At 53.8% G+C, this 17861-nt stretch overlaps 1 protein-coding gene across 1 annotated transcript in view; it reads left to right on the top strand.

Annotated features, from left to right (window-relative positions):
• Positions 1–17861, top strand: part of ASTN1 (astrotactin 1) — a 53871-nt gene that overhangs the window by 26078 nt on the left and 9932 nt on the right. Inside the window, exons 4-16 of the mRNA XM_054211938.1 lie at positions 178–324; positions 799–906; positions 2005–2154; positions 2742–2909; positions 3116–3200; positions 10895–10969; positions 11454–11591; positions 11966–12116; positions 12531–12697; positions 12893–13087; positions 13358–13485; positions 15747–15851; positions 16025–16213. Coding sequence (XP_054067913.1) covers positions 178–324; positions 799–906; positions 2005–2154; positions 2742–2909; positions 3116–3200; positions 10895–10969; positions 11454–11591; positions 11966–12116; positions 12531–12697; positions 12893–13087; positions 13358–13485; positions 15747–15851; positions 16025–16213 — 1806 coding nt within the window. The remainder of the gene's footprint in view (positions 1–177; positions 325–798; positions 907–2004; positions 2155–2741; positions 2910–3115; positions 3201–10894; positions 10970–11453; positions 11592–11965; positions 12117–12530; positions 12698–12892; positions 13088–13357; positions 13486–15746; positions 15852–16024; positions 16214–17861) is intronic.

Here is a 17861-nt window from a genome sequence, read left to right as displayed (position 1 = left end):
GGCTTTGAGAAGCTTGTGAATGTGCGTTCAGGGTAGCTTGGCCCATTGGCCACAGCACCCTGGCTGCCTCATGCAGATGCTGGAGATGGATCCAAGGAAATCTCTCTCCTTTTCGCTTCCCTTCGTTTTCTAAGCCTTTATCCCTGAAAGATTTTGCCTTCAATTCTTCCTGGTCAGGGAGTGATAACGCCAAGCTGTCCCTGATGAACAAGTACAAGGACAACATCATTGCCACCAGCCCCGTGGACTCGAACCACCAGCAGGCCACGCTGCTGTCCCACACCTCCAGCAGCCAGCGCAAGCGCATCAACAACAAAGCGCGAGGTAGGGGTGTCCCCTGGGTGGATGGGGTGCTCTGGGCTTCCACCCATGCTCCAGCAACTCACCCTCTCCTGGAATGGAGAAATAGGGCCTGGAATGGAGAAATAGGAGAATAGAAAATTGGGCGAGAGTGTGGAAAGGAGGGTTTGGGTGAGAGGAAGCAGAAGAAGTGGTGTCTGCAAGGATGCAAATGGTGTTGGGTTGGTTGGTTGCAAAGACGCAGAGGGTGTTGGCCATGGTAAATATTTTATGATACCAGCACAGCCATGGGGAAAAGTTGCAAGGTAATGGGAGCTGTGGCAAGAAGCATGGCCGTGCATGGTGGGAAGGGGAGAAGATGCTGTCCCTGCTGTGCCCTGTAGACCTGGATCCTGGTCTTCATGGCAAGGCTTGCCCTTGAAGGGGTGATCTAGGATCGGCAGCTTGGGATGGCACGGTGCCAGCACCATGCATGACCACACTTCGTGTCCCCTGCAGCCGGCTCAGCGTTTCTTAACCCCGAGGGGGACTCGGGGACAGAGGCGGACACCGATCCCCAACTGACCTTCTACACAGACCCCTCACGGAGCCGGAGGCGCAGCCGAGGTGGGTGTAGGCATGGAGGTGGGCAGCGAGCTGTGTCCCCTCTTGCCTTGTTTGCCCTCGACTTTCCGTGTTCGGAGACTTTCCATGGGCAAAAGATAGAAACTCAGGCGTGATACGGGCTGCTGTGGGCAGGTGCCAGTCCCTGGTCCCGCAGTGGGCTGCTGCTGCTCTCCAGTGGAGCTTCTCAGCAGAGATGAAATATATTCTGATTCTTTGCTGAAGGCTTCTGCCAAGCTCTGGTGTGTATTAATGAGTAACATGCTTCAAAGGCTGGCCCCTGAGCTCCCGTGCCGCTGCTCAGCACGGCGCTGCTGTGGGTTCGCTCTGGCACCATGCACATATGAGCTGTATGTGCAATGGAGGATGGAGACAGGCTTGGTCCCTGGGCAGGAGTCTCTCTCCACTGCCCTGCACCATCCTTTTGGGAGGTTTCCTCCCCTGGAGAGGACAATTTCTGTCAGTTTTCCCTCCTTCTCTGGACGGTGCCTTGGTTTTTTGGGACTGATGGGCGTGGGAGCCGTCTCCTTCACCACCAGCACCTATGCTGGGTGCCAGGGGGCCAGTTCAGGCTTTGTCTCCACAGGGGATAGCTCAGCCCCCAGCCAGGTTTTTCCACTCAGCTTCTTCAGCTAAGAGATGAAAAGTCAAAGACCTGTGTGTCTTGAGCAGTTAGGGCTCTCGGTGCTTTTTCAAAGGCATCCAGGAGGCTGTTGTCATGGCAAAATCAACCCAAGAGATGCGTTGAGAAGGAGAGGAAAAAAACAAGGATATTGCATTTACCTTTCTTCTCCATAACTCTCCTCTGCTTTAAAGTCCTGCGGCTGCAAAGGTCTCGGTGTGCGGCAGTGCAGGGGTGCAGGAGAGCCCGGGCTGTGGGGGCTCAGGGTTACCCCAGCCACAGCAGGTAGGATAGAGAGGCTGCTGCAGGAAAGGCTGCTTCATGCTCTCGAAAATCCACAGCAACTCCTCTTGATTGGATTGATGCTGGATTTCCATGGAGCTGACCAGGGTCTCTGCACCCCAAGATCCTCTGGCTGCACCCCAGATCTTCCTGGACCCCTCGGGTCTCAGGTTTGACTGTTCTTTCGTGTTTTGCAGTGGGCTCACCCCGAAGCCCTGTGAACAAGACCACACTAACCCTCATCAGTGTGACGAGCTGTGTCATCAGCCTTGTGTGCTCTTCCCACATGAGTTGCCCCCTTGTTGTCAAGATCACCCTCCACGTCCCTGAGCACCTCATTGCTGATGGTGAGCATCCTGTGGTCCTACCCCTGCCATCCTTCCCCCTCCTGCCCTGCTCTGTGAGTTATAATGGAGAGGAGGAGGGAATGTTGGAGAAGAGAGAGGTGGGACGGGTGCAGGCCAGAGGGGGCAGGTATGGGATGGAGGGTACCAGTGCAGGACACAGTGGATGGGCACAGGACAGAAGGGACAGGCACAAGATGGAGATGGTTATCACAGGATGGAGGGGATGGATGTGGGATGGAGGGCACGGGCACAGGACAGAGGGAGCTATTGTGGGATGGAGGTGACTGTCATGTTGGAGGACACCAGCATAGGACAGAGGGGACAGGTGTGGGGCTGAGGAGACAGGCGTGAGATGGAGGTGGCCATTGTGGGACAGAGGGGGCTGTCACGGGACGGAGGAGACAGGCACAGGGGGGGCCACCATAAGGCAGAGGGGATGGGCACATTGTGGAACAGAGTAGGCTGTTGCGGGACAGAGGACACCATCTCAGGATGAAGGGAATGGGCATGGGATAGAGTGATCCATCATGGGATGGAGGGGACCATCATGGGGGACATGCTGCCGCTGACTCCCCTCTTGGTGGCAGGGAGCCGGTTCATCCTGCTGGAGGGGAGCCAGTTGGATGCCAGTGACTGGCTGAACCCCGCGCAGGTCATCCTCTTCTCCCAGCAAAATTCCAGTGGGCCCTGGGCCCTGGATCTCTGTGCCCGGCGCCTCCTCGACCCCTGCGAGCACCAGTGTGACCCTGAGACCGGTAGGTGGTCAGGCTGTTGGGGTGAGTTTGGGAGCTCACCTCTGCCTGCTCAACCCAGCTTTGGTGGGAAGATGCTTTCTCACCTTGCTCCACAGGCGAGAGGGGAGCTGCCAGGTTCCCTGGGTGGCTGCAGACTGGGTTCGACAGGGATGTGCATGGAAAGCCTTGTCCTCCCATGTCCTTCATGTCACGCCCTCTCTCCATAGGTGAGTGTCTCTGCTATGAAGGTTACATGAAGGACCCCGTGCATAAGCACCTCTGCATCCGCAATGAGTGGGGAACGAACCAGGGGTAAGTGCACCCACCACAGCGTGCTCAGGCTTGTACTGTCCTTGCACAAGTTGCTGGGCTTCAGCACCGGTGTAGTAGGGCTGTGACAAATCTTGGTGAACTGTAAGGTCGTCGTGCAGCTGGGCTCTGCAGCAGGTCTGCGGGAGGTGAGGAACTCTGTTCTCTGAAATAATCAGAGGTGACGAGGAAGAGGCTATTGTTCGGTTTCAGAGTAAGCTCCCACTGGAGAGGACTGAGGCTGCGCCTCTGCCCCTTGCGGGCACTCTCCTTGTCATCCTGCACTTCGTGGGGCTTTTGGTTTGGGTGTGCGAGGCATTGGGAGGAGGGCTGAGGCTGGGCTGCCGTCCCTGGCAGAGGAGGGACGGCTGCAGGGTGGGCACACCCCATTGAAAATTGGGCAAATTAGATGCTTCAATGCCACGGCCTAAGGGAACAGAGCAGTCATCGTCTGCTCCACAGCTTTACACCTCTGGAAGTACAAAGGAAAATTTTTCTGATGTTTCTGCCGCAATTTGGTGGAGGTTCCCAAACATTCCCATCTCTCTGTGACCCTCGGGGAATGCTCCGTCTGGTTCTTAATGCTCATAGGTCTCCGACACGCAGATGGGGACTTCTGGGGATGGCCGGAGGTAGTGTGCAGAAATCCAAGACACCCCCAAAACTAGAGGCCTCATGTGCACTGGCACCTCCAACCCCCTTTTTCCTCCCCCTCATCTCATTGTGCCACAGGTGGATCCACAGTGTTGGCGTACCCACATGTGGCAGGACGGCCTGTCTGAAGTCATTAGTCTTCACAGCGGGAAGAGAAAATCATCAAAGGCTGGGCTTGGCGGCTCCCCAGCTGTGCTGCTGCGCCGGAGGATGGCAGCCACAGGGGGCTGCCCATGCTGGCCGGCCCCAGATGTGTCCCTTTGAACTGGGGTCCAGGGAGAGCACCACTGCTCTGTCCCCGGCCTCCTCTCTGTTTTTTTTTTTATTTTTTATTTATTTTAAAAGCAACTTAGCAATTAAACCAAGTGTGGAGCGCTGGCTGTGGGAGACAAGGGTGGCTGTCATTGTGGGTGCCCTGAACCAGGCTGGGGACAGGGTGGTGCTCATGAGACACGTGGCCCTGTGCTTGGGACATGCTGAGTGTCATGTTCAGGGTCCCAAAATCACTGCAAGGTACCACTGCTGGGGTGGGAAAATACAGGCAGAAATACAGCTCCTTGCCCTGTTCATCCCCAGGGGGCAAATGTCCGACAGGGATGTCCCTAGGCCCTCTGTACCCATGTAATAAGGGGCACTGAGTGATGGGGACCGGAGCATGGGAGGGGGTATTCCCCCTGCCAGGGACTTGCCGGATGCGTTTGGTTTAGGACTGTGTCCCAGTGGGTTGGTAAGAGCCCACGGACACTCATGGCCACACATGGCTTTGGTGCCAGCCTGTACCTTGATCAGAGCTACCATCAGTGTGCTGGACCCACCATCCTGCCAAGAAGGCAAATGACTTTGTCTATTGAGGCAGATAGTAAAAAGTGATAAGGACAAGTGGAGAAGCATTTGCTTCCTTCCCCCCTGCTTTTCCTTTGCTCCTGGGCATGGGACTGCAGCTTCACAATTTTCCTCCAATGCACATTGCTCCTCTCTAGCTTCTTCCCGATCTAGCTGCTCCATCATCTGAAGGGAAAGTGGAGAAAAAGCTTCTTTCAGGTGAATTTGTAAAAAATATAGACAGTAACAAGCAGGAGAGAAGCCAAGGCAGGAAGGACAAATCCATTCCTGCAGCCCTCTGGACCCATTCACAGCTCCAGACTGAGCTTTAACTTCAGCAATGCCAACCTGAAACGTGCTCAAGACCTACTTCGTTCCTCTGGGGGATTTGGGGCCACTTTTCAGACCCAGCTCCATCCTGATGCCCCTATGGGAACCTGCTCCATGCTCATGCTTGAGCCTTTGCCTTTCCTCCTGCAATGGTGTTCACACCTGGCCAGGATACGTGTTGTCTTAGGTCTCTTCTTATATACCAAAGTTGGCTATGACAAATTATAAGCAGCATTTCCGACATACTTTTCTGTTTGGTGCAGAGGAACCTAGCAGATCTCTTTTTCCCCACGATGGAACACAGCCTTAGACCATGGTGGGGCTGTCAAAGTCCTGCCCTTCTCTGGGCTCTTGAGAGGCTCTGACGCTTGCAGTGTTGGGGCTTTTTCAGTGCTGCCCTTTCAGAGCTCATCTCTTGAGCTGTTTGAAACCAGGGTCATTTTGTGTTTCTTCATTGAACTTGTCAGATTTTTGTTTCAGAAAATGGTAGCAGCTGAAACCACGCTTAACTCAACCATCCCTGCCTGCAGCGTCCACTATTTATAAGGGCTTTTGAAAACCTGTCCACACTAAGCGTTGTGATGCTGAGGCCAGCTTGATATTTAATGAGGATTTTTTTCTGCACTGCGATCTGTTCCTCATATCCAGGTGCTGCTTGGTGCAGCTCTGCCTGCAAGGGCTTTTGATGGTGGAGGTCTTGTCTACCTGTCCAAGGTGTCCCCTGTGAACCCTTGGCCTCCACAGGGTCATGTCTGTGGGGGCCAACTCTCTTTGGTCCACCAGAACCATCTTGTCGAAGCCCATTCAACTGAATAACCTGGCGTTTATGTTTTTTGAGGTGAAGGTTGAGCTGCCAGGCCACGCTGCCTTTTGTCACGTTCATCAGCTCACTCCCAGCTCTTGCCTAACTTACCCAACAGGCTCATCTGAAAGAGATGTCTGCAAATCCTCTACTCTCTCCCCCAATCCCAAGGGGAGATCAACTGTCCCTGACTCATTTCTGACCATTGTTTGTCTAATATGCTGCTAACCCTGCCAATATTGGAGAGATGTACTGCAGTCACAGGTAGCACAAGCCAGGTGGCAGATCAGTCCCCAGAGAAGCCGTGCTGGCTCTTAGCAAAGGGGAAGTCAACAAAGCAGGACATGGGGGCTCTGCCAAATCCCTCGGGATGATCTGGAGTGATGTGGTCTGGCTACAACCTCTTTTGTTTCCCTAGGGTGGCGTTTTTATCTGAAAATTCATTTCAACCCTTTGGTTTAGATAAGTTTGCCATTGGTTTGTTTTTATTTACAGTGATCAGGGTTGACTTGTAATCTGTGTCTGTTTACTCAGCAGCATCTAATTTTGCTCAGGTGGGCGAGCTCATCTTTGAACTTTATTGGTGATGGCAGTGTATTTTGGGTACCATGCTGAGATCCATGTCTCTGCGGTACATGTTTTACCCAACGCATCCAGTCCCTAAATCTTCATCAGTTTTTTAAAAAATAAGATCTTCTTGATCATGGGTAGCAGATATATTTGATCAGCTGTTTTTTTTGTGCTGCTTTTCAGCTGTTTTAAACAAATCTGGCTGGTGCTGTTTGTGTGTTCACAGTCTGTCTTCCTACTTTGATATGCATTGTTAATTAGCTGCTCTTCAGCTCTTACTCTAATATTTCCCAGGTAGGAAGCAGTTTCCAGCAATCCAACCAACCCTATCTCGTCTTTGCTCATCAAACCAAATTCCTGCAGTTACTTCGTGATATGACTCGACCAAAAGTCAAATCAGCTTGTTCTGCCTTTAGTTAATAAACTGCTACCTGCCTGCATTTGTGCTTATTCATCTCAGCTCTTAGATCATCATGTGATGGCCCATGGCTTTCCCCATCCTCATGTACTGTTCTTGCCTGGGTGCCCTTTTCAGACAGTATGCACTTAAAGGGTCTTAATCAGCATGCCCTGTCAACTTGTAATGGGCTTCACCCCAGCATGGGGAAGTTTTAGGCCAGTTTAAAGCAATTTGGTGACCATGTCTGGCTAGACACTCTCATCCTCTTCTAGCAGTTGTCAAGCAGGGGCCACCCCAGCCCCTCTCCCATGCAGGGCACATTACCCCTTTCTCCACCCTGCAGCCTTGCAGCCGTTTTTTCCAGCACAGGACGAAAATTAGCACAACAGCCTGTGCCCTCCTCTCCCACCTCCCTTCCCTTCCCAGTGGTGCATCTTCTCTTCTGTGCACGGTTATCCCCCTCCCTGGCCATGCACTTACTCCTCCTGTCCCATCCCCATGCACCATCCACTCCCCACCCCACAGAGGAGCTGGGGACACGCTGATGAGACAAGGACAGCATTTTTCCTCTTAAAGTCTTTTTTCCCCTCTTTTTCTCTTTTTTCCCCACTCCTTTTTCTATCTTTCACCCCCCCCCCGTCTGCCTCTCTCTATCCCCTGCTGTGTGCCTCGGCTTTGTGAGCTTGAAGGACAGCCAGATAAAAAGCTCCTCTTTCTTTCAGATCCTTTCACCAAACCACCCATCCACCTCCTCCTCCCGCCCCATTCTCCTAGCAGATTTACGGGCAGCCCAGGGAGAAAATGCTGGCATTAGCATTTTTAATAAAGAGCTGCTTGGAAGGGATGGCAGGGGGTGGGGAGGCAGAAAGGGGAGAGGCATCGGCAGCTGAAGCCCGGGCAAAGCTGTTGCAAAGCAAAATGAAGTCATGGAGGAGCCAGGATGGGTATTGATAGCAGAACTCAGCAGCTTGGTGCTCATGTCACATCTGCACTCTGCAGTGTTGGGTCTTCATGGGTCCCCACTGTGGTCATCATGGAGAGCAGGCCCTGGGGCTGCAGGAGGGGTGTGAGTGCTGCAGGAATGCTCCTGGGCTGTTCACCCTGGGCTTGAACTCCTGAGCTGTCAGCGAAGGGATGCGGTGAGCACCTTGGTCCATGCCGCTCACTACCAGCACACACTTGGCGGTGGTGCTTTGCTGCCACGATGGGGTTCGTAGTGGCCATCCTTGTGCCACTCACTGGGTGGAAGCCCCCAGGACCATTGTGGGTCAGGGAAACAGACATCAGGTCACATATTTGAGTGCATAATAGCCAACCACCTTCTTCAGTAGCACTTCAGCCATGCTCACGTGCAATGACTTCTCAGTGCCTTCTGCAAAGACCCTCTCCTGCAGCCCCTCTGACCTCCCTGTCAGCTCCCCTCAAACCAGCTGCTCTGAGTTAGCTCATCACAGCTGCATCCTGGGAGCACCAGGCCTTGATTCCTCATCTCACCCATCTTGTCCAGAAGAGCTTTGCAGGGAGCGAGGACTGGGAGGAGCATGTTTCTTGATACTGTAAGTCAGTCTGGCTTTGTCCCCTTGGGGCTGCCATTCGAGCCTGGCTGGGGTCCTTTTGGGGTGGGTCAGAGCATCAGTAGAAGCAGCAGGTCTGGAGGCTTAGCTGGTATTTCGAGAGGTTCCACTCAAACCCAGATGGGGAGCAAAGCATAGCTGATGGTCCAGCTGGAAAAGGCAAAGAGGCCTGAAGATCATCCTGGGGACACACTGGCAGCGCTTTGACTGCAGGAACTTGCTGACTGAGTGTGGGGAGTCTGCTGGTTCTCAGCTGCTCTAGTGATGCCCTGTTCTGGTGTTTCAGATGCTCACCTGAGTGCCAAGGCTTGCAGGGAGCTGAGAGCTATCATTTCTGGCCCATTTAATCCAGCCTAATCAGGCACAGAGCTGCTGCTGATCAGTCCTGCTTTCCTTTGTGAGCTCTGAAGACCATGCAACCAAAATACCTGCCAAGAGCAACAAAAGTCAGAGCAGTGAGGTGCCTCCAGTGATCACAGAAAGCAGAGAGGGAGACAGACGTTTGGGCACATGCTTGCCTGTAGGGGAGAGGAAGGAGGGTGTGAAACAGCAGGAGGGGCACAGGGGGCAAAAGGCAGCAATGGAGGAGGCGAGGTGTGCCTGGGGGAGGAGATTGCACCCCATCCTCTGCAGCAGAACGCACAAGTCAGCAAGGGTTTGTGGATGGAGATGTTGTTGCTGAGCTCCTGGAGAGCTTTCTCAGAGATGAGGATGCATAAATGCTTCTTGTTGAGCTGGAGACATTATATGGAGACTTATCCCAGGGCTTCTCTGCAGAAGGTACTGTATCCTTGCAGACGCAGTGGTGCCTGGCAACAGTGGTTGTCCCCTGCTATGTAGGCATATAGCTAAAGGCTGAACCTTCCTTTTAACAGGACTTTTTTGACCCTGAGTAGAGGCAAAGGCAGGCTAGGGACATGCCACAGGGTCCCTCCCTGGAGCGTGGAAACCTCTTCCCTGGCTCAAAGTCACCATAGCAGGAATTTTAGCCACAGTTGGAAATTGCACCCTGAGTGGATGCAACCTGGCCTGGGTGCTGGCTTCCATCTCCCAGGGAGGTCCAAGCCCACTTGGCTACATGTCCCAGATGTGTCAGCATCCATGAGCTGCCAGATGTGCCATCTGGCAGAGGTCCAGCAGCCACCGCTCCTCTGCAACGCCTGCCCTGGGACTGAGCTCTGCTGCAAGCCAAGAGTGGCTCTTCACAACTGCTTCTCCACCCGAGTTGATGGGGAACAATACTCTTTGTTCCCTGCCTGGTGTGCTCCTGAGAAGCAAGAATAAAAGCCATTTGCGGGAGCGATGGAAGGCAGAGGTGTGAAGCATTCAAGGTGTCGGCAAGACGCAAGGAGCACATCACTTTCCGGCTGAAGCTGACCTCATTCAGGGCAATCTGATTTGTGTGCTGAATGTAATCCCCTGCTCCCAGCCGACCGGACAGGAAAGTAGCATTGTATCCGAGCAAGGGAATGAGACAGCGTACTGTAATCCTGCAATCAGATTTTTTTTTTTTTTTGTCCTTGCTGAAATAACTTCAGATTAGAAATTAAAGTGCTTGTGCAGGAGAGCTGTAATTGCCTCTGGAGAAAATCCCTGGGCTTGTCAGCGGCACCCAATGCTCTCACCCTGAATTTTAACAGCAACGATATGATGGGACAGAAAATCTCTTTCTCTCTCCTGTTCTGAGCTCTTGCAAAGGGGAGCTTTAGGGTTTGGGAGTGGGCTTTGTGTTGCCTGATTCAAAGCCCACCATGGTCGGGTCTCTGTGCCTCCCCTTGCACTGCTTTGTCAGCCTCACTGTACCAAGCGATGCTCTGCCAGCTGGGCCATGCTGCGAGGAATGCACAACCCAAGGTGTGATGGCCGCAGGCATCCCACCAAAGGGCACCAGTCACCAAGTGGTGGTTGCACATCACCCTGTGCTATCTAGGGCAGCAGGGATGGAAGAGATGGGGCCATCAGCTCTTCATCCTCCCTCTTGGCTCCAAACTTCCAATTTCTCTTCCAGACCCCTTTGCAAAGTCCTGCCGGGGGCTAAGACTTCCTGAGATCCCCTCCTGAAACAGTGGTACGCAAGGGGAATAAGGCAGGTGGTGAAGCTCCGGCCCTGGACCTGATGTGCTCCCTTGCAAAAGCCTTGCAGAGAGAGGGTTCAGCTGTGCTTTTGGGTTTGTTTTTTTTTTTTTGCAATTTGATGGCTGTGATGCAAATTCCGAAAATGGGAGCTGGGCAGGCAGTACCTGAGCATGCAGAAGTGTGAGACTTGCAGATGCCGGGTGGGCCAGGGAGACCGGAGCGAGTCGTAAGCCAAAATGAAGGATGCGATACACCACTGACCCGTTGGCAGGTCGGGTCTGGGGTGGGGATCTGATGTTGTAGGGACTCCAAAGTTAAGATCTTGGATGTGTGTTAACAGCTTGTCCTGCCTTGGTTTGAGCCATCTTATCCCAGAACTTCTCTGCACGTCAGCTGGGGGCTAAGCAGGGGAAGCATTTCAGGCTGTGAGGGGTGGTGGGGGTGTGATGCTCTTGGGTTTCTCTTCCAGGCCTTGGCCGTACACCATCTTCCAGCGCGGTTTTGACTTGGTGCTGGGCGAGCAGACATCCGACAAGATTTTTCGGTAAGGGGTAAAGGCAACCTGGTCAGCATATTTCGGGGCTCAAAAATATGACTCAGGGATTATGGGCAGGCTGGTCCCCCCAGCTGGCAGGGCTGAGGATGGCTGTCCTGTGCCACCTCCTGGGGACATGAGCATAGCTGGGAAGGCCCTAACACAGTTGCCATGTGGGATGCTGGATGCCCAGCAGCCAGTTCCTCCTCTGCTTCTGTGATGAGAGCAAGGTTTAGGCTCTGAAGGAGGATTTCTACCAAAAAGGAAAATTCCTTTCTTTTTTTTGTTTTTTAATTACCTAAACTACGTCTATTTTTTGGGTCATTTGGGTGCATTCGGAGAAGCCACCCCACTTTATTCTACCCATCTGCCTTTACTCAGGGTGGCATCTCTGCAGAGCAAAGGGGAGGTTCAAGGGCTTGGTTTTGGCCAGGGGCAGCCTACTGGGCTTGGTGTTTTCCTCCATGCCAGCCTTCACCGCTCTGCCTGGCAGGTTCACCTACACCTTGGGAGAAGGCATGTGGCTGCCACTGAGCAAGAGCTTTGTCATCCCACCAGCCGAGCTGGCCATCAACCCCTCGGCCAAGTGCAAGACTGACATGACGGTGATGGAGGATGCGGTGGAGGTCAGGTTGGTGCGATGGCAGGGTGAAGGCATTTAGGAGGTATTTCAGTAAATATACTGGTGATGCATCGCTGGAGTGAGAGGACCAACCCAGAGCACATGGGGGTTGATGAGAGCTGGGACACCCACCCCACATTTTTCAGGTGGAGTTTATGCCCTATGTCGATTGACCTGCCCCTCTTTAGTTTCTGCAAAACCGAGCCTTCGGAGGTAACTCTCATCTCAGTAACTCCTCCATCCCTCTAAAAGCTCAGTTGCCATTCAGTTTTCTGTCAGCCTGAGGGAAACCTGAGCTCTGGAAAAACCCACACGGCAGCCACAGTTGTGCATGTGCTCACACCATCTCATCAGAGCAGTGACGCACCTCCTCCTCCTCACAGGGAAGAGCTGATGACTTCCTCCTCCTTCGACAGCCTGGAGGTCCTCCTTGACTCCTTCGGCCCCGTCCGTGACTGCTCCCAGGACAACGGGGGCTGCAGCAAGAACTTCCGCTGCATCTCAGACCGCAAGCTGGACTCGACAGGCTGCGTGGTGCGTGGCCTCCTGGGGACCTGCAAATCTCCTTTGGAGTGAGCAAGGAGGGGGAGAAGGGCTGCAACCTTCCTCCCTTCCTGTCACTTCGGAATGGATATTTTGGGGTTGTTTTTGCAGAGTTGTTTTTGGGCTGGCAGCTCCTCCGTCCCTGCCCTTGCTGCACGAATGCATGAGAGAGTGAGAGCCTATCTGCTTGCTGGCTCTCCAGGAGGTCCCACGTCACTCATGCGTGTCCCCTGTCACTGCCACAGCTGTGTTGTTTTTTTTGGAGGGGGGGGAAGGGTGTTCCCCCAGGCATTGCTCAGCTTGTGATTTCCAACAGAGAGCAACACGAAAGTCTTCCCTTCCATCTCACCCCCGGGGCCAGATTTCTTCCTCAGGGGCTTCACCTCTCGCTTCCCCTCCCACCAGTGCCCGATGGGACTGAGCCCCATGAAGGATGGCACGGGCTGCTACGACCGTCATGTTGGCGTGGACTGCTCAGATGGTTTCAACGGGGGCTGTGAGCAGCTGTGCTTGCAGCAGATGGTCCCCCTGCCTGAGGACCCCCTGCTCTACAACATCCTCATGTTCTGCGGGTGAGTACCCCATCACCACCCCAGCTGCAGGGGCACCCCTGAGGTGCTGCTGTACCTTGCTGCTGCCACCCTGAGCTTGTAAGGTTGGGAGGGAGGGTATCCTCTGTTCCCAGTGTTCCTGTGGGATGGTCTGGTGGCCCTGGTCCCCACAGGTGGGGGCTGCAGCTGATGGTGGACCCTGTGCTGGCTTCCCAGGTGCATTGAGGACTACAAGCTGGGCATGGATGGGCGGTCATGCCAGCTCATCTCGGAGTCGTGCCCTGAGGTGGGGGACTGCGGCGAGCCCCGTGAACTGCCTATGAACCAAACGCTCTTCGGGGAGATCTTCTATGGCTACAACAACCACTCCAAGGAGGTGGCCACAGGGCAGGTGCTCAAAGGGACGTTCAGGTGAGTTGGGGATGTGGAGAGCTGACCCCAACAGGGTCAGACCTTGCTGTCCTTTCCAAGAAGAAGGCATGGGAAGCAGCGTGGGGCTGGACCTTAGCAGACTGCCTAGTCTGTCCATATCTGGCCAAAGTTTGCAGGAGATGGAGGGGCTGGTGGGTAGGGCGCATCAAAGCTTTCCATTGAAAGTAGGCATCTTTGTAACCTGTGCCCAAAGGGAAGGCAGTTCCCCTGTCCTCCAGCCCTGCCCTCCTCTCTGCAATTAACTTCCAGGCAGAACAACTTTGCCCGGGGCCTGGAGCAGCAGCTGCCAGATGGGCTGGTGGTGGCCACGGTGCCCCTGGAGAACCAGTGCCAAGAGGAGCTCTCCGAACCCACACCTGACCCTGAGTTCCTCACTGGTGAGTGAGCCCAGCCAGACCTGTGCCTTTCCCCATGGGGCAGCCACCAGCATGCCTGGCTCCAGCATGTACCCCTCCCAGGGTATATATCTGCTGTGGGATATATCTAGCCTAGCTTTAGCATCCCACAGTCACCTGCAGCAGCAGCGGTGGTAAGAGGAAGGCATTAAAAATGAACCAGAGGGAGAGACTGTAAATTGATTAGGTGGTGTAAAAGCTCAAGCATCCATTGGATATTTGGAATATTTGAAAAAGGATTATTATTTTTTTAATTAAGGCAAAAAAGGTTTCCAAACACCTTTCATTTGATTTCCAAATCAGAAACCCTTTGCTGGTGTAACGAAGCATTCAAAACCCTATGCAATGAAACCAAATTGTTTTGGTTTGTCCTGCCAGAGCATTGTGAGCCATGAGCAATAGGGTTATCATGGATTCATAGATAACCTTCAAGGATTTACCTTTCTTCCACCAAGTTGCCAGCACCCCTAAATAGCCTTTGTTTCCTTGGTGCTTTTCGCTGTTGGCTGAAATGGCCGAGGACATGAGGCAGCTACTAATGAGGGATGTGGATAGTAAGTTGTTTTGGAAGGTGTCTGCAGGGTGGTCTCATGGGACCTTGTGCATTCTGGCATTTGGCAGAGCTCGGAGGAGGGTTTTGGGGAGCACCCATGGGCTCCACACAGGGTCCGGTTGGTGTTGGCTGCCCCGACAGGGTGCATGCCAATGTAGGTGTGTGTGCAGGCAGATGCTGGGCCCTGAGAGGGCTGTGTCAGCAGGTCACCCCTGCAGCCATGGGGATGCTCACCTCTGCCTGGACGTGCTGGAGGACACCCGCCTCCTGATGGGGAACTGCTGCCCTTGACATGGTTGCGTGGATATAAGGAAGGCACACTGCCACCACGGCCTCAGTATCACGCCAGGGTCAGTGGGACTGGGACTCTACTGGCAATTATGCTGGGGAGGCAGAAACCAGCAAATTATCCTGTTCATTTCCCACTGCTCTGCTGGTTCTTTGTGGCTGATTAAAGGCAAAAAAAAAAAAAAAAAAAAAAAAAGTAGTAAAATCTCTGCTTGTCGGTAAGCAGATCTGGATGTTGCTGTGAATACACCAGAGGCAGAGCTGCTGACTAAGGAAGGGCTGGTTTTGCATAAACACTTTGCAGGGAAGAGCAAGACTTTGAAGCTGTTGGTAGCAGCCAGCACCAAAGTCAGAGGCAATGGAAGGCAAAGGATCTTATCCTCTTTATCCTCCACCTTCATTTCTTGTTACGGAGAGGGGGATGCCTGTTGTTATCCTCCTGAACTCCTGCTGTGTGGCTGTTTAGCAGCAGAGTTTGCTGCTTCGCCACCAAGTGGAGGCGTGCCACGTTAGCTGTACAGCAGCGGAACTGCAAGGGAGGAGGTGGCTGTGCCTCCGCATCCTGCTGCTGCACACCAGGGGTGATCTGGTCACCAAAATCAGAGCCATGAGCACCCTTCAATGGACTTTCTGTGGCTTTGTCCAGCCTCGGGTGGCCTCTCTGTCCCTCTGCTCCTGGAAGCTGAGCTGCTATGTTCATTGGCTCCTAACTTGGGCAGGACAAAGTGGCCACCCAGCTCTGGTCTCCATGAATTTCTGACTCCTGTAACGCATAGTTAAATGACTAGAGAACGGGATGTCATTGCCTGAAGAGGGTGAAACCCCAGGTCCTGCTGAGCCCCAGCATTGCCGTAATGTCCCAAGGGAATGGGAGCGTCAGCAGGCATGTGTTTTCTCCCATGCTCTGGGACTGTTGGCTCAGTCCTGGCTGAAAGGGACCCCAGGGCCTCTCAGTTGTCTGCACCCAGGCATACATGGCGTGACGGTGACCATTCCTAGGCCTGCAAACAGCTCATTAAAAAGCGCAACTCTCATTAGTGAAATAATTAGCACACCTGGGCATGTCTTGGGAGCAGGCACCAGGAAGGAAGCAGGAGGGGATGCAGGAGGAGGCTCATTATCTTCCAACACAGAGCCCCGCACGGCAGAATGAAACAAGCCCACGCGTTTTCCTTCAAAGCCATGATTTTAATTGCTGGGGAGCAGCTGACCCTTAGCTCCAAATGCCTTGCTGCTTCCCTGGGGGGACACAGTGTGTACGCAGTCCTTTCCCCCGGCCCCTCCCAACCCTGCTGGCTGCGTTTCCCCAGGCACAGCACGAGCAGCTGCGGCCACCCTGGTGCCCCCATAGCAAGGTGTCCCTGGGAAGCAGCACTGAACCCCTGTGTCCTCTCTCCGACAGGGATGGTGAACTTCAGCGAGGTGTCTGGGTACCCCCTCTTGCAGCACTGGAAGGTGCAGTCCATCATGTACCACGTCCGGCTCAACCAGCTGACCATCTCCCAGTGTAAGTGTGCAGAGCTGGGAGGAAGGAGGAAAAAAGGGGTGGGAAGAAGACATACAGCCGCCTTCTGGCAGGTGATGGGCTCAGAGGTTGATTGCCCATCGCAAGTGTTTAGGGAGGTGGCAAGGGCTTGGGGCCCTCTGGGATTTGAGCATTTCCTCCCATCTCCTCCCCAGCCTTCAGCAATGCGCTCCACTCTCTGGATGGGGCCACCTCCCGTGGAGATTTCATGGCGCTGCTGGACCAGTTTGGCAACCACTACATCCAGGAGGCAATGTATGGCTTTGAGGAGTCCTGCTCCATCTGGTATCCTAACAGGCAGGTCCAGCGGCAGCTCTGGCTGGAGTACGAGGACATCAGCAAAGGTAGGAGCCCTGCTTGTCCCCAGGAAGGGTCTCCACAGCCTCCCCATGGGAGTAGGAAGCTGGGTTTGCTTTCAGCATAGCAGGGAAAGCACCCAGCCCGCATCAGGGCTATCTCCCATCTCATCCTTTTATTTACACCCCACTCTCACACCCTTTGAAGCCAGCTGAAGGACTCCTGTGGACTGCAGCAGGCATTAGTCTGGGCCAGAAAGAAAGATAAATACCCTCATCCCCAGGGAGATGAAAGACAAATGCGCTAATCCCACCAAGCCATCCTGCCTGATTCTGGACTTAACTGTTATTTGTCTTTAATCCTGTTCCTTCCTTCCTTTTGTCTCTGCCGTATCTGCTCTCTTCCACTTGCATCCCGCGGCCAGACTTTTCTCCCTCTCATGTACTTTCTTCTCCTAGGGTGTCAGCACTGTGCTTTTAATGTCTGGAAACTGGGAGGTTCATCATGGTGCAGGGGGCATCTGGCACTGCTGTATCCCCTCAGGAGCCCTCGCTCCAGTGAGATGTGACGGCTCCCCCATGGAAGGGGTTTTGCAGGCAGGCGATGGCAGAATTGGACACGAACTTTCCAAAAGTAGAAGGAGCCGAACTCCTGCCTGCTGCTGGCTGTCACCAGGACCATGGCATCTCCTCTTGTGCTGGCCTTTGCAAAGCTGTCTGCAGGTGTTTTGCTGCCTTTGCTGGGAACGTTGGGTTGCACCACCCAGGCCTGGGCAGCAAGCAAGAGCCAGCTCCCAAGCTCGGGCACAGGGGATGCTGAGCAGAGCTGCTGCTTTTTAGTAGGTGGCCTTGGTTTGCTGCCCCCTGCCCCAGGAGCTCCTGGGTGCAGGCAATGTGAGCTTGGAGCTCACAGGCACCGTGACCGCTGCATCATTTCCACCAAGAAGGTTCGTAATTCTCAGTATTGGCACCAGCCTACGGTGCTGCTCTTGCTATGCTCTCGCTGAGGAGACGTTTGTTTTCTCTCCAGGGCTCTTGTGTAGAAAAGGCTTCTTTCTGAGCCTCAGTCCGGATCCTGCAAGGCTGAGACCTGGAGCCTGGGCTTCTTCCCAAGCTCACCTGCAAGTGTACAGACCCATTGCTGTTTTGCTGTGGGCTGTCTCCAGATGTAGCATCTCTTGATTGCAAGTACTTTTTTTTTCTCCTGCAATTTCCTCCTCTTTGATTTTCCTGCTTGGAGGCTTTTCAGGTCTGGCAGTCTCTTTCCACCCACAATATCACATTTTGGTTTTGCTCTGGCACCTGTCTCTTTCCCTCCTTTACTTTTTGTTTGCAAACGTCAGGAGCTGGATATCGATTGAGAAATTGCAAGAGACAAATCATTGCCTGGCTCCTCTGCTTTCCCTCGGTGCCTGCTAAGCTGCAATTCACAGCTAGCCCAAAGCGATCCATTTCCAGCTCCCTGGGGGAGCAGAGCAATGGTCTTGTATCCCGAGTTTTGTTTAACAGCCTTGTTTTCTTTGCAGGAGTCTCGAGGATAGGCTACTGCTGGCCCATTTCTCAGCAAACCCTTGCAACCCTTCCTATTGAGCCGTGGACGTGCTCTCTGGCCGCTCCCGGCAGCAGCCAGCCCATACTAAGCCACCAGGGACAATGCCCTGAACCTGCCCTAGAGGCAAGGTTTTGCCTGGGCATC

Source organism: Rissa tridactyla, chromosome 8 (assembly GCF_028500815.1).
Source record: "Rissa tridactyla isolate bRisTri1 chromosome 8, bRisTri1.patW.cur.20221130, whole genome shotgun sequence".
NCBI lineage: Eukaryota > Metazoa > Chordata > Aves > Charadriiformes > Laridae > Rissa > Rissa tridactyla.
This window is presented reverse-complemented; position numbering and strand designations above follow the sequence as displayed.